The sequence below is a fragment of the Drosophila novamexicana genome, unplaced genomic scaffold, assembly GCF_003285875.2.
Source record: "Drosophila novamexicana strain 15010-1031.04,08,12 unplaced genomic scaffold, DnovRS2.1 tig00000108-arrow-pilon, whole genome shotgun sequence".
Classification (NCBI taxonomy): Eukaryota; Metazoa; Arthropoda; class Insecta; order Diptera; family Drosophilidae; genus Drosophila; species Drosophila novamexicana.
The window spans coordinates 2,906,033-2,919,438 of NW_020824772.1; the positions used below are offsets into that span (position 1 = coordinate 2,906,033).

A 13,406-nucleotide genomic window follows, 5' to 3' on the forward strand; every position below is an offset into this window, starting at 1 on the left:
TAGTAGGCGGAAAAGTCTGTTATTATGTTATTAAATCCCTTATCCACTTACCTCTGTTCCTCTATAGATGAAGCTAGCAATCCCAATGAAGCGAAATTCCACGCCAGCATGCTGCGCTCTCCGGACCAGCCGCCGGCTCTGCCCCTGCACCAAAACTTAGCTCCGTATCCGGCACACGCTTCCGCTTCCTCGGTTTGCTCGGCAGCCACCACTGCTACGGTGCACAATGGTAGCAATCTGCAGGCGCTGAATGCCTCCAGCTCTACGCACAGCTCGAACAACTTCTATCAAAACACCATGCAATCAGATACGAGCAGTTTGCACAAGCGCAAGAGCGTCATCTCTAGTCAATCCACGGGCAGCAGCAACGATGTGAGTATAGCTGCAATATGCCCATGGCTGCCAGTTGATAACGTCTCCATGATCTCCCTTATGCAGCAGGCGCCGCTCACTTTCACTCAGCAATTGCAGCGTCAAAGCAAGCTTAGCTCACGCAACAATCTAATGGTCAACTCTAAGCATGCATCAAGCTCGGCCGCAGCGGCTCACAAATCCAGCAGCAATAGTGGCGCGGGCGCCCATCAGCGACATTCACAGATGCTGCCTGATCTCAACGAGCACCAGCTGGGTAAGATTCTTTCAAGTTTCAAAGCATATAACACTTGTCTAATACTCTTCTACACAGCAAGCAACATGACTAATGAGGCGGACCTGTATGATATGGAATGCATGTCACCATTATACGCAACGCCTCCGCACTCGCCCAGTAGCGAGCTGAGCTCACCGGGCCAGCTGCCCGCTTTGAATGCCTTTGTGGATGATGACCGTGCTGGACCTAGTGGTAGCGGTTCAAAACCCGCCTTGCCCGATAATCATTTTGCGCGTGATACGCATATGCGCATCATTTTGGGCAATCTTAAGGAGAATCAGCCCAGCTCATCGAGGTAAGCTATCATTATAAATGACTAAGGGGCAGCCCAAATTTTAACTCATTTCTCTTCTCGTCTTCAAGCAGCAAGAGCAAACGCAGCGGCGTCTCGAGCAATCCGGCAATGCGACTTATTCGCAGCCGCTTCGATTCGGCGGCACAGCTCATTAGACGCACCAATAACATGCTCTCCTCTAGCAGCAATCAGGGCTCATCCAGCATTGGTGTCAAGTCGGGCACCTTTCAGTGGCGCAAGGAGAGTCAAATGTAAACCCAGGGCGACCGAAACAGACATAAACCTGCATACTGAATTATACAGTAGCTCGTATTTGACCTTATTGAGTTTATACTTTATATAAAAAAGTATTTGTTTTTTTGTGATAGTTTCAATTTTAGTATACACACGTATTATGTATTCTTATTTCATATATAACTAAAAATACATCTAGACCTATTGCAAGACCGTAGTTTAAGGCACGCGCAAAGTATTAAGCTGTGTAGATTCATCAACGATTATAGAGTATTTCAGTACATTTTGGCATGCAATCGTAGAGAACTCCAAACAAGTAGCATCGAAATTAAAAATCAACAAAATTATGCTCTTCGGCATGCCGAAAATTAAATACCCTTGCAGACACACAAATCCATTTGAGAACTTTGGTTCCTATGGCAACTCAATGATGTGCTAGTCCGTTTCTCATCTACAAAACAGATCCAACAAAAAATAAGTCTAAAATGTCTCTGCAAGGGTGTAAAAATAAAAACCAAATAACAATTAAAAACAAGAAAAAAAATTATAATTCAGTCTCCTTGGAACCAATTTGTTTTTAATTTATTTGTGGAATATGTTATGCTGCAGAAACTCAATTATTTTATTAAAGAGTTTTATTTGGTCTGCTACGACCGATCAAATTATATGCGCCATACTACATTAACATTAACTATATTCATGAAGTGGCTGAATAATATAATTTATTTTATAACTAGAATTAAAACAATTTTAACATATGAAACTGAGATATATGAGTATATAATAATGCTGATTACGTCAATTTTATAATCAGTTTCTAAACTTATTAACTTATTTTCTATGGCATGATTCTTTAAGCCCAAAATTGCTTATATCAACCCACAACACTGAATGTAACCCGTTCCTGTACTCATTTGAAACACACAAACCCATGTTTTATTAATTCGAGACCCGAAAAATCTGTAGACGCAAAACACTTATTCATTAACAAAGTTTCAGATATAATATTTTCTGAAACTCTATCTCTCACTGCAAAGCAGAAAAACACAAGCAGGCAGACAACTATACAACGTACTTGGCTAAATCCAAAAAAAAGATATTAACAGCGAAATGTTGATTAAAAGGAAACATTACGTAATTATTTGTTAAATATACATGAACACATATATACATATATATTTATTTGACAAAACGCATATTTACAAGTTAACAACAAGCAGAGTTATTCAAATATTCATATTAACCATTATAGATAACCGAAGAACACAAACTGAATTACACCCACACCTATACAAAAATGGACACAAATTGCATGACGGGGTCTAATGAAACCAAAGATAAACATTTAAATTTGGAAATAATATACATAAATACATATACACACACAAGATTACCTATACAATATAAATGTATTTATAAAAAAGTAGTGTTGTAGTTTTGCAAAGCGTTTGCATTGAAGTTTAATTAAAAAACTATGGATAATTATATTGTCGAAATTGGATACAGGAACATTTACAACAATTCTGAGTGTGTTTTTAGTTTAAACAACTGTTTGCGACATGAAACGAAGCATATACATTTAAATATAAACTATAAAGCCTAATAAAGTGTATATTCATATAAATAAATTTGAGTCTAAATATTTCCCTTGGAATGTTAATACGAATAACTATTTGTTATTATCAACGAGTACCTTTGGATTGGCAACACGGAATACATTGGGCACCATGCCCGCCAATGTTGTGAACAGCTCCTCAGAGATATCGTGTGGCAGCAACAATTGCAAGGTACTAAACAATAAAGTAAATTAATTATAGTCTTATGGTTTATTAATCAAAAGCTCACCTTAACTCCGCGCCACCCCAAGAGGCTGATTCGATCATAAAACCCTTGGCGCACTTGAATACCAGCTCTGCGCGTCGAACACACCACTGTACTGTCATGTCCTCGCTCATCTCGTGGCGCAGCAGGGCTGGGATTGTCAATGTGGTTATATCATGCCGACTGGCAGTCTTTAAAATGCTGCGCAGACCCAATATAACTGGATGGCGTGAATTTATTTCGCTGGGACTATTGATGGGCTCATCGGATATCAAATGAAATATGACGTGCGATTGTGAGAGATTCGAGTGTTTGGTTATAAAAAAATCGCCGGTCTTTAGCTTGGGCACATGCTGTTTAATTGGCGAAGATGTGGCGCTACCATCGGCACTGTTACCACTGCCACTGCCGCTTCCAGTACTCGGTGAGTTGCTTGTGCCACTGGTGTTGAGTGCCCGAATTTGTTTCTCTATCTTTTCTAGCTGCACATCCATCTGATCAAAATGAAACTCAGTCGATCTGTTCGCATTCTTGATTATGCTCTTATTGGCCTGTGCCTGTATAGAAGGGGTCAGCACGACCACGCCGCACAGTGAGCTCGAGTAAAGACCCAAGGCCATGTTGAGACCATTCAAATTTTCATCCGCGTGCAGCGGACTACACAGGTCCGTCACATTGGCGCTGAGTATGCGTATATTGTGCATGTGCTTAAGCTGAGAGCCCAAATGTATGGTGAAGCTCTCCTCCATCGAAGGCTGCTGCGAGACGAACATAGAGGAGCGATTGCCCAGCGGAGTGGAGACTGGCGATACTTGGAACATTTGGCTAACTTGACTGGTTATCCAGTTGCGATACTCATTTTTCTGATGGCCCATCATTGCCTCCAGCTCGGATTCATAACGCTTTCGCACAAAGTTGTGCGTTGTATATTGCTGTGCCAGCAGATTGTTAATGTCCTCCGATGTGGTCGTTATGTCCAGCTGATTTATTTGGCTGTCCATTTCCTGCTGTTGCGAGTTCTTTAACGTTTCCACCTCAGAGTCCATATGCTCGGTCATATCGGCTATGACCTTAGCATAGCCACGTTCCCGTTTTAGTATATCCTCTAAAGAGGAGGAATGCACCAGTCGATGAAAGCTCTGCGCAAATATGTCCTCATCGCTTGGACCAATGCGATCTGCAAATTGCAGCAACTCTTCTTTATACAGACGTTCTGTATTTCGCACTATAGATTCCAAGTCTAACTCTTCGTTGGCCGCTTGGCTGATCAAATTCTCAGCGTAGTCATCATGGAATTTCTGATGCTCCCGGTCAATAAACGACTTTAGTTCCTCCTCTAAATCTTTTTGGGGGAGTGTCTGATAAGAGATAGCTGTTCTGTTTTGTCTATTTCACTTACTTATGTCTTCGTCCAAATACCGCATCATTGGATCCATTTGAGCTAAAAGCTGTGTAACCAATTCCTCAAGGCTTTCATCCTCAAAGGGCAATTTAATATCCAGCTTGGCTTCACAACCTTTGCCTGCATAATCCTTGTAGTTATATATAAATTGGACTGTGCGATTGGTCTCCATTATAAAGTTACCGAAGCGTCTGAGAATCGGTTAAATTTTGCAGCGTATATTTGTTTTAATATATTTTAAATATTCTTCTACTTTGCTTGGCAGTGTGAAAACACTGTTAATTAACAGTCGCAGAGCAATGCAATTAGAGATGTGCACATCCCGTGCTTGGTAGGCACGCCCCGAAAATTAGCTTGTCTTTATTACGATCATATGGACACTAGCGTTTTATTTGCATTTTTAAGAAAATTTCGAGTTTGGTAATTTCTGCTCTTCTTGTTTCTGCTCGTGATGTAGCTCTTTTAACTTTGCACAAATGTACCTGTTTACCGGCATCAATTTAACATGCGATGACAATGTTAATTAACAGAGCGAACTTATCGGTAACTGCGGAAGTGTGTACACACTGCCAGCCCATAACGAGAGCGGTATTATATTTGAAATAAAAACAAGTTTGCTTTGAAGGTTTCGGTATTTATTTAAAAATGTAGATATGTATTAAAAAAAAATTTAACTTAATAGTGTAGGCAGCGCGCTTTCGTCCGTTCAAATGGTTACCTGAAAATTACAACACTTCCCTGTTTACGTGTGCAGCAACAACTTACCCAAGTCGACCATTCCGAGGGTTGCCGAAAATGTTTGGCAGTGCTGACCCAATTGCACGTGTAGATTGTCCGCTTTGTGGCTGAGTTAGCTTGGCGACCGTCATTTCAGCGCTTTGCATTACTTTTTAGCCAACTTGGAACAAAAATTACAATATATATAATTTTAGATGACATATAACGGTATAGCATGTGTGCATTCCAAATGGAAACCAGGTTAAATGAAAATAAATCGAAATAAAGAAATTATAAAAGGTGCCCGCCCACAAATATCGCTACCATTATATAAGATATTTGGCATACTGACTCTACCAGCTTACTTGCCTCTTTCAACTTACATAGGAATGTACTTTGGCACCTTGCTTTGTGCTTGCTTTGCTGCTGCGCCTTTTGCCTGTTCTAAACAAATACAAGACTTATACTAGAGATGAAATGAATAAATAAACAAGACTAGGCTTGAACTAAACAACATTTTTGATTTGGTTTTGGTATTTTTTGTTTGTTTTCTTTTTCTTTGTTTGTTTTTTTTTTTTTTTTTTTTTGTTTTTGTCAATTTTACATAAATTCATTGCTGTATTTTATATCTTTCTTTGCTACATTAAAATGTAAATTTTGTTAACATATTAGAAGTCCTTAATGGCGCTGACCTTCGAGAACTGCATACAAACTGCTACAAGGTTTCGGTTACAATTAATTGTTCTTTTGGTTACAACTAAACATTCGGAGATAATTTAGTTCAATGCGTCATAGTCACTTACAAAAACGAGCATAAGAAGCTCCTCCTCGCTAAGATATATATGTAGTATTTAATGCTAGAGCAGCGCGAGCGGCTCTTGAAAAAGATGAGCGCACGCTCTACTCGTTTTTAAAATTATGAGAAGCTTAAGCCTAATGAAAAATATTAATACATTTGTTTAAATATAGATTTGTGTAGATTTTTGCACTGATTATCAGAAATTGTGGGCGATAGCCATTCAACCATTGGAGGTGGTCGCTTGAATATAGATTTAGTCGGCTGCCGCCCTGAAGTTTTCGTTTTTAATATGTTTTGTATATACTAAGTAATATTACTGCTTACTGAAGGATTGTGGCTACAAGGGTACAAAATGTAACTCGAGTTGTTTGTTTTTGATGCGCATGGTGTATGCGACATTACTATTTTACAATGTTCCTTTTGTTATAATTATTAAGTTGGCTACAAAATGTTGAATATAAATATTATTCTATTTTGAATATTGAATAGGTAGGTTTGATGACGTGTGTGTTAAATCAATTATCGTATATCATAATATCGTATCGTAACTGTGCAAATTACTCTCATTGAATCCTGGCCAGCTGCTGTGTACGTGTACTGCTGGATGCGTATGTGTGAGGGTCTCGCTGCTGCTTAATTCACTTCTCTTCATTTCACTTCTGTCTTCTCTGCATTTGTAAGTTCTGTTAACTCTGCTGCTGCTGCTGCAACTGCTCTCTGAATAAACGCACCACACACACACACATACTGCTCTGCTCTGTACTTGTACTGACTTTGACTGAACCAATCTCACACGACTGCACTGCACTGTTCCTGATATTTATCTTCTCTGTCATGATATTGGTATGGATGTTCTCGGAAAACTTCTTAGGTATATGAGTTGTTGCTCATATCATTGAATTGCGTATCGTTTACTTGACTTTGACTTTTGGGAATAAACTGAGCCACTGCTAATTTACCACCTATAAAATGTCGATAAATGAGAAACGTTATTTAAATAAATTGTTGTAAAGCATTCTAACAGTACTTAAATGGTTTTTTTTTTTCTAATTACGTTTACACAAAATAAATACTTAAAAAGATTAGTTTGCAAATAGTTCAAAAGGAGTTTTAAAAGAAAAATTTGTTCAATCTTCGATATCGATACTAAGATGCTGTTAGAAGCTACCAGGAAAATGCCGATAAGATAAGAAAGAGAGCTATATGTGTATTTATATTTAAAACGCAAGAAACCTACGCAAATTGTTTGTAAAAAAATAAACAAAATAACACAAAAAAATATGCAAATATATTTATAAATAAATATATATATATACAAATATATATATATATGGCTGGGTGGTTGGTAGGTTGATCGCAATATTTTCTTTTTTTTTTTTTGTTAGGGTCCTTAACTAAATTTATAACTATGCTCACCTCGTCTGGGGGCGCCTCAATATCTGCGATTGTTGCCGCCACCGTTATTGAAGCCCTGATTGTTGCCACCATAATTGCCTTGATTGCCACCGCCTTAAAAACACAAAAGAAAACCCACATGCACTTTTAAAAAAGTCTGCTCAAAAACTAAACCCAAAAGGATTACTCTAATAACTGAACAAAACTGAACTGCGACGTGGGTGTGTGTGTGTGTTACGACTGCATAAGCACAAAGTCTTCTGCATTCGTTTCACAGCATTCTTTATAAAACTAAAACTGGCAAACTCTATGGACGCACCGTCAGGCTACTCTTAATTAACTACGAATCCCATGCCCAGCACAAATACACAGCGCCGCTATAAAGCGCTAAGTTCTCGCTGTGCACTCGAGCTGGGAGCTTCAAGTGATCGTTTGTGAAATTTGATGAGACATGTTTGATTGATGCTTACCTGCTTTGTTGGCAAAGTTGCCGCTCTGGTAGGGCTGCATGCGATTGTTGCCAAAATTGCCGCCACGCTGTGGACCACCGCTGTAGCCTTGCTGATAGTTACCAAAGTCATTGCCGCCATTGTTACCCCAGTTACCGTTACCGCCGCCGCCACCGAAGTTGCCGCCATTGTTGCCCCAATTGTTGTCCCAGGGTCCGTTATTGCCCCAGCAATTGTTGCCGCCGCCGTAGCCGCCGCCAAAATTGTTGTTGCCCCAATTGTCGTTATTACCGCCGCGATTACCCCAGTTTCCGTTCTGGTTACCAAAGTTACCACCACCGCCCATGTTTCCACCCCTATTGCCGCCACCGCCGCGACCACCCTGACCGCGACCACCACCACCGCCGCCGCCCATTTCATTTTGCTTCGGCAAAGCCTTCTTCACGTCCACCATTTTGCCATTCAGCTGGTGCTGTTTTTGCACTGCAATTAAAAAGTATAGAAAAAAATGTAAGTAATGTATAACACGAAGCAAAATTTGTAAGACTTGTAATTTGAGCTAAAACCACATGTGCCAAATACTTTTTGATCATTGATGCACAAATACAACAATAACTAAAATATAATATGGGCTGGGTTTTAATCTTACAGCCATAAAACGCCGCAAAGACACATCAAGCATTGCAATGCGGAGCTGGGACTGTGTAATTCGCCTAATATATTAAATTGTAACGAGGTTGCGTGTTACACTGAACAAGCTTTTTTTTTATACATTCGCATAACATAGCTTAGCCGACGCTTTTATTTATCTCACAGCGTTCAAAAGGAAACTGTACAAGCGTTGATCAAGCATGTCAATTTGTCAGTACTGTGTTTATTTATTAATCAAGTGTGGCACATACGTTTTCATCAATTAGGCATACAGAGTGCCCAATTAACAAAGATATAATATGTGCAACATTTCTCTTACAGTCATGAAACGCCGCACAGACACATCAAACATTGCTATGCGGAGCTGGGACTGTGAAACATTAATAAATTAATGCCATCCGAGGTAGATGGGTTTACTGAGTCAGTAATGCACAAGGATCCATGTGCGAATGTCTGGCTGGGCTTGAAGTCTTGGTGAGACCTATTCATATTGTTTCTATACATATCTCATTCTTATAATAATTGTATTGCTTTAATGTAACGAGGCTGCGTGTTACGCTGAATTTGGATTTTAGATACATTCGCATAACATAGCTTAGCCGACGCTTTTATTTATCTCACAGTGTTTAAAGGGAAACCGTACAAGCGTTGGTCAAGCCTGTCAATTTGTCAGTACTGTGTTAATTATCTCACCAATTGTGGAACATACGTTTTCATCAATTAGGCATACAGGGTGTCCAATTAACAAAGATATAATATGTGCAACATTTATCTTACAGTCGTGAAACGCCGCACAGACACATCAAACATTGCTATGCGGAGCTGGGACTGTCTATAGAATATGTACATAAGTGTTTCAGTTTTGTACTTACACACAACTTTATCCACGGGATCGTAGTCGTCGAACTCAACAAAGGCAAAGCCACGTTTCTTGCCAGTCTCTTTGTCCATGACAATGTTGATGTCAACAATGCTGCCATAGTGCTGGAAGTAATCACGCAGACTCTGCTCATCATGATCGTCCTTCAGGGCGCCTACAAACAGCTTCTTGACAGTGGCGCCTGCATTGGGCGAGTCAATGTCTTGGCGTGGTACAGCACGCTTGGGCTCGACGACGCGTCCGTCGATTTTGTGCGGACGTGCCTTTTGGGCTTCATCCACCATGCTTGAATGCGAGTATGTAATAAAGCCGAAACCGCGTGAGCGCTTCGTACGCGGATCCTTCATGACGACCACATCGACAATTTGGCCCCATTTTTCAAAGTGCGCTTTTAAATTGTCATCGGTGGTGCGGTAATCCAGACCGCCAATGAACAATTTACGCATATGCTCTGGCTCAGTAATTGAGTCCTAAATATAAAAGAACAAAAGTTTCATATCGATTTTTTTTTTCATCAAGCCAAACCTAACCTCTACCCCGCTGACGCACATGTAGAAAATTTCAAAATGGCGGTCACCGAGTTTGCGTATGTACCCACACATGCATACATGCACCCAACTCATAAACTCTTAGCGAATATAATATGCCTACTTACATCGTCATGCTGGCCATTTGAGTTTCCATTTTGATCGTTGTGACCGCCCATCTTATATATTGTTCTTAATTTGTTACTTTTTCCTTTGTATTTTGAAAAACGACACAGCACAATGCTTCACCCGTTTCAATTGAATAATGAAAATTGAAATGTAATGCCAGGCTGTGTGACCAAATCTGGAAAACGTCACGATACTTTCAAAGTAGTGTTGTGCAGGGTTCTTATATTTTTTGCAGGATAGTACGCTGCTCTTAATGTATTTGTGATGATAAATAAAAATCACTCCTTGGATATAAACAGACTGAATACATATATATATACTTAAAATAAATTTAAATAGTATATGTTGTTGGTGTTGCTATTTTTTTTTGTTGATACCATTGTTTCTCAAATTTATAAACATAAACATTTTATTTATTTATTCGCATTACATTAACTAGACAGTGTTGTAAACAAGCAAATAGTTTTTTAATTTCTGTTGCGAGATAATCTCGGCTAAATATGTATTTTGATATATATTAGTATACAAAGACTAACGAAAAAATACTTGCTTAAATAACTTATAAAAACCATCTGATCACCGTACACATCTTAACAAGTTCACTAGCTCTTTTTTTTTTTAATACGACACACAAGTCAAGATGCCGAAAAAGAAAACCGGCCAGCGCAAAAAAGCAGAGAAGCAAAAGTTACGTTTGAAGGAGATTAGGGGACGAGAGGTTCCTCTCGCTGATCTGCCTTGCAATGCACCGATGGACTGTGACAAGTGTGAGAAAAAGCAAAAGTCTCGTGCCTTTTGCTATTTCTGCCAGAGTGTGCAGCGTTTGCCCATTTGTGCACAATGTGGCAAGATAAAGTGCATGCTAAAGACGGGTGACTGTGTAATCAAACATCCCGGCGTGTACACGACTGGATTTCCGGGCATGGTTGGTGCCATTTGCGACTTCTGCGAGGCTTGGGTGTGTCACGGGCGAAAATGCCTAACCACGCACGCCTGCACCTGCCCGTTGCAGAACGCTGTGTGCCTAGAGTGCGAACGTGGTGTTTGGGAGCATGGTGGACGCATCTTTAAGTGCTCCTTTTGCGATGGCTTTCTGTGTGAAGACGATCAATTTGAGCATCAGGCCTCGTGCCAGGTGCTGGAGTCGGAGAACTATAAATGCCAATCATGCAATCGTCTGGGTCAATATTCATGCTTGCGCTGCAAGACGTGCTACTGCGAGGACCATGTGCGCCGCAAGGGATTCAAGTATGATAAGAACAAGGCTATACCTTGCCCTAAGTGCAATTATGAAACATCTGTGACAAAGGATTTGAGCATGTCCACGCGATCCCATAAATTTGGCCGTCAACAACAAGGCATGGGCAGTGACGACGAAGAGGGGTATGGTGGCTACTATGGGGGCTATGGGGCTAGTAGCAGCGCTGGCTATACGTATGGCGATGATGACGAGGACGATGGTGATGACGATGAGAGCGAAAGCGATGATGATGACGAAGAGGAGACTAGCGGCAGTGATGCTGAAGAAACCGCTAAGGCGGAAGATAAATCTGAAAAATAATTCTTTTGTTTTTTAAATAGATACATTTACAAATGTGTATGTAATAAATTCAAGTACTCAGTAGATAATTTTGTTGTGGAAAGACAAGCTGTTTGGTTTCATAGGGTGTAATGTTTTCGATCAGCTAATAGATGGGTTCTGTCACTTACAAAAGATGGCTGCTATGGATGAACACAAAAAAGCGTATTTCACAACACTGGTGACTTGCACGTGCGGCATAGACTTGTTTTGATTTGTAATGGAAATTTTTAATAATCGTCCAGGATTTTGTCCGTCCTGTGGATCAATTTTGCCGCCTCTGCAAGTTAAAGGAAACGTCTTTTGCTATAACTGTAAACAAGAGTTCTCTCCAGATGGTAAGCTATTGTTAATATTATTTTTTTGCTTAATCTCAAAACGCCGGACTCTCAGTTTATAGCGGTGAGACATCCGAGTACACAATACACTTTAATTCCTACGATCCCAGCAAGCTGTCCAAGAAAGGAAACCGTGAGACCGATACTGCAGAGGCTGATGGTCCAGTTGTAGAGCGGAAGTGTCCCAAATGCGGCAACGACAAAATGTCCTATGCCACCTTGCAGCTACGTTCGGCGGATGAAGGTCAGACTGTATTCTTCACCTGTTTGAAGTGCAAGTAAGTGCAACATCAAAGGGATCAATAGCAAATGCTTAACTATAACTTTGTTTATTATACAGATACAAAGAATCGGAGAACTCCTAAATGCATCATTTTAGCCTGTTACTCAACAAATTGTGTAAATACAAGTATCTTAAATTAATGAAAATAACTGTGCTCGACAGCCTGAAAATATAGATGGAAAGAGATTTGTGGATGGTAATTGCGTCACTTGTTTGTTGTTAATTCAGCGCTCACCTCGGTGGCCTTAAGACGATTCTTTGGATTATATACGACTAGGTTCGAGACCAAATCAATTTCAACAGCATGTGTGCAGCTTGGAAACAGATTGTCCCAACGTACGCCCACCGAATTGGGAAACCTGCCAGCAACAATTAGACTAATTATCAACCCATTGTCTAAGCAAGCGGACATCTCACCTTATTTTACTGTAATCCGGCAGCGCTGTAAGCTCTGGCCATTCGTTTAGCCGCGGGCTTCCCAACGTACGTATTATAATCGCCAATTGCTCGATATCTGTTGTGCCTGCAAAGAGCGGTACGCCGCGTAGCATTTCGGCCAACACATTTCCGCATGCCCACAAGTCGACGGCAGGTCCATATTTCTGACTGCCCCAGAGTATTTCGGGTGCACGATACCACCTCGTGGATACTTGTGGCGAATAAAGGCGTGACTCTTCTTCGGGGAAGTACAGGCGCGCTAAGCCAAAGTCGGCAATCTTCAGGACATCCGTATGACTGATTAGCAAATTGGCGGGTTTGATGTCCCTGTGCATAATGCCCGCCTCATGCAGGTATGCCATGCCTTTGAACATCATCAGGGCATATTTTCGCACCTGCTGGCGGCTCAACGGATTCACTTCGCTTTTCAGTCGACTATACAGTGTGTCCGGCATGTACTCTAACACCAGCGAAAGGCCAGTGAGATCGGGATATATCTCGATAATGTTTAATATCTGCAACAGCAACGTTGAGGCAACATACACATAAGATTTGGTATCAGATCGTAACTTACATATTCCGAATTACACAGTTGAAGTGTTTTTATTTCGCGCAGCGTACTCAAGGATATGTTGCCAAATTTGTTCTTCAATGCGACCTTCTTGATGGCCACCTCCACGTTGCGCTGCAAATCGATGGCCTTGAACACGCAACCGTGAACACCTTCACCAATTTTATCTTGCATTTTATAACGACTGGGCGCATAGTCGTCCATTATTAGACTGTAATTTTAATTTGGTAATTGAGTACCACTCTATTT

General features: G+C 40.5%; 6 protein-coding genes across 11 annotated transcripts in view; 3 read left to right on the plus strand and 3 right to left on the minus strand.

The window, feature by feature from the left end:
* Nucleotides 1-1,697, plus strand: part of LOC115771832 — a 34,541-nt gene extending 32,844 nt beyond the window's left edge. The window contains exons 3-6 of one of the 3 annotated variants that reach the window (XM_030717712.1): nucleotides 68-372; nucleotides 439-628; nucleotides 686-944; nucleotides 1,013-1,697. In XM_030717712.1, the coding sequence (XP_030573572.1) occupies nucleotides 68-372; nucleotides 439-628; nucleotides 686-944; nucleotides 1,013-1,199 (941 nt within the window). In that variant the 3' untranslated portion in view covers nucleotides 1,200-1,697. The remainder of the gene's footprint in view (nucleotides 1-67; nucleotides 373-438; nucleotides 629-685; nucleotides 945-1,012) is intronic. The other 2 variants (XM_030717713.1, XM_030717714.1) reach the window with 2 other exon arrangements.
* A 48-nt stretch (nucleotides 1,698-1,745) lies between these two features.
* LOC115772123 (protein C12orf4) lies at nucleotides 1,746-4,666 on the minus strand. The gene is made up of 3 exons (XM_030718098.1): nucleotides 4,399-4,666; nucleotides 3,024-4,341; nucleotides 1,746-2,968 (listed from the first exon to the last, which is right to left on the minus strand). The coding sequence occupies exons 1-3, from the start codon at nucleotides 4,571-4,573 to the stop codon at nucleotides 2,848-2,850; spliced, it is 1,614 nt and encodes a 537-aa protein (XP_030573958.1). The 5' UTR covers nucleotides 4,574-4,666; the 3' UTR covers nucleotides 1,746-2,847.
* A 353-nt stretch (nucleotides 4,667-5,019) lies between these two features.
* On the minus strand, nucleotides 5,020-10,089 carry LOC115771804 (heterogeneous nuclear ribonucleoprotein A1). 4 transcript variants are annotated; one of them, XM_030717677.1, is made up of 5 exons: nucleotides 9,948-10,088; nucleotides 9,285-9,762; nucleotides 7,783-8,244; nucleotides 7,334-7,426; nucleotides 5,020-5,299 (listed from the first exon to the last, which is right to left on the minus strand). In XM_030717677.1, the coding sequence occupies exons 1-4, from the start codon at nucleotides 9,996-9,998 to the stop codon at nucleotides 7,350-7,352; spliced, it is 1,068 nt and encodes a 355-aa protein (XP_030573537.1). In that variant the 5' UTR covers nucleotides 9,999-10,088; the 3' UTR covers nucleotides 5,020-5,299; nucleotides 7,334-7,349. The 4 variants fall into 4 exon arrangements, with proteins under 4 accessions (XP_030573537.1, XP_030573539.1, XP_030573535.1 ...); XM_030717676.1 differs by lacking the exon at nucleotides 5,020-5,299 and adding an exon at nucleotides 6,802-6,879; XM_030717679.1 differs by lacking the exon at nucleotides 7,334-7,426 and having other exon boundaries at nucleotides 9,948-10,089.
* A 447-nt stretch (nucleotides 10,090-10,536) lies between these two features.
* LOC115771740 (zinc finger protein 330 homolog) lies at nucleotides 10,537-11,574 on the plus strand. The gene has a single exon (XM_030717567.1). It carries the CDS (start codon nucleotides 10,589-10,591, stop codon nucleotides 11,507-11,509), a length of 921 nt encoding a protein of 306 aa, XP_030573427.1. The 5' UTR covers nucleotides 10,537-10,588; the 3' UTR covers nucleotides 11,510-11,574.
* A 127-nt stretch (nucleotides 11,575-11,701) lies between these two features.
* LOC115771966 (DNA-directed RNA polymerase I subunit RPA12) lies at nucleotides 11,702-12,332 on the plus strand. Its single transcript, XM_030717878.1, has 3 exons — nucleotides 11,702-11,865; nucleotides 11,921-12,143; nucleotides 12,206-12,332. The coding sequence occupies exons 1-3, from the start codon at nucleotides 11,748-11,750 to the stop codon at nucleotides 12,228-12,230; spliced, it is 366 nt and encodes a 121-aa protein (XP_030573738.1). The 5' UTR covers nucleotides 11,702-11,747; the 3' UTR covers nucleotides 12,231-12,332.
* Nucleotides 12,333-12,353: 21 nt separating this feature from the next.
* Nucleotides 12,354-13,361, minus strand: LOC115771687 (cyclin-dependent kinase 20). The gene is made up of 3 exons (XM_030717504.1): nucleotides 13,161-13,361; nucleotides 12,566-13,101; nucleotides 12,354-12,507 (listed from the first exon to the last, which is right to left on the minus strand). Exons 1-3 carry the CDS (start codon nucleotides 13,359-13,361, stop codon nucleotides 12,354-12,356), a joined length of 891 nt encoding a protein of 296 aa, XP_030573364.1.
* Between the last annotated feature and the right edge of the window lie 45 nt (nucleotides 13,362-13,406).

Coding starts and splice junctions, on each gene's coding strand:
- LOC115772123 (XM_030718098.1), bottom strand. CDS start 4,573: ATGGAGACCAATCGCACAGTCCAATTTATATATAACTACAAGGATTAT. Junction 4,342..4,398: donor GTATTTGGACGAAGACATAA/GTAAGTGAAATA, acceptor TCCCCCAAAAAG/ATTTAGAGGAGGAACTAAAG. Junction 2,969..3,023: donor TGGGGTGGCGCGGAGTTAAG/GTGAGCTTTTGA, acceptor TTTATTGTTTAG/TACCTTGCAATTGTTGCTGC.
- LOC115771804 (XM_030717675.1), bottom strand. CDS start 9,998: ATGGGCGGTCACAACGATCAAAATGGAAACTCAAATGGCCAGCATGAC. Junction 8,245..9,284: donor TCCCGTGGATAAAGTTGTGT/GTAAGTACAAAA, acceptor TTTTAATTGCAG/TGCAAAAACAGCACCAGCTG. Junction 6,880..7,782: donor CAACTTTGCCAACAAAGCAG/GTAAGCATCAAT, acceptor GACATTTTATAG/GTGGTAAATTAGCAGTGGCT.
- LOC115771740 (XM_030717567.1), top strand. CDS start 10,589: ATGCCGAAAAAGAAAACCGGCCAGCGCAAAAAAGCAGAGAAGCAAAAG.
- LOC115771966 (XM_030717878.1), top strand. CDS start 11,748: ATGGAAATTTTTAATAATCGTCCAGGATTTTGTCCGTCCTGTGGATCA. Junction 11,866..11,920: donor ACAAGAGTTCTCTCCAGATG/GTAAGCTATTGT, acceptor CCGGACTCTCAG/TTTATAGCGGTGAGACATCC. Junction 12,144..12,205: donor TTCACCTGTTTGAAGTGCAA/GTAAGTGCAACA, acceptor TTTATTATACAG/ATACAAAGAATCGGAGAACT.
- LOC115771687 (XM_030717504.1), bottom strand. CDS start 13,361: ATGGACGACTATGCGCCCAGTCGTTATAAAATGCAAGATAAAATTGGT. Junction 13,102..13,160: donor AACTGTGTAATTCGGAATAT/GTAAGTTACGAT, acceptor TTGCTGTTGCAG/ATATTAAACATTATCGAGAT. Junction 12,508..12,565: donor CCGGATTACAGTAAAATAAG/GTGAGATGTCCG, acceptor TGTTGCTGGCAG/GTTTCCCAATTCGGTGGGCG.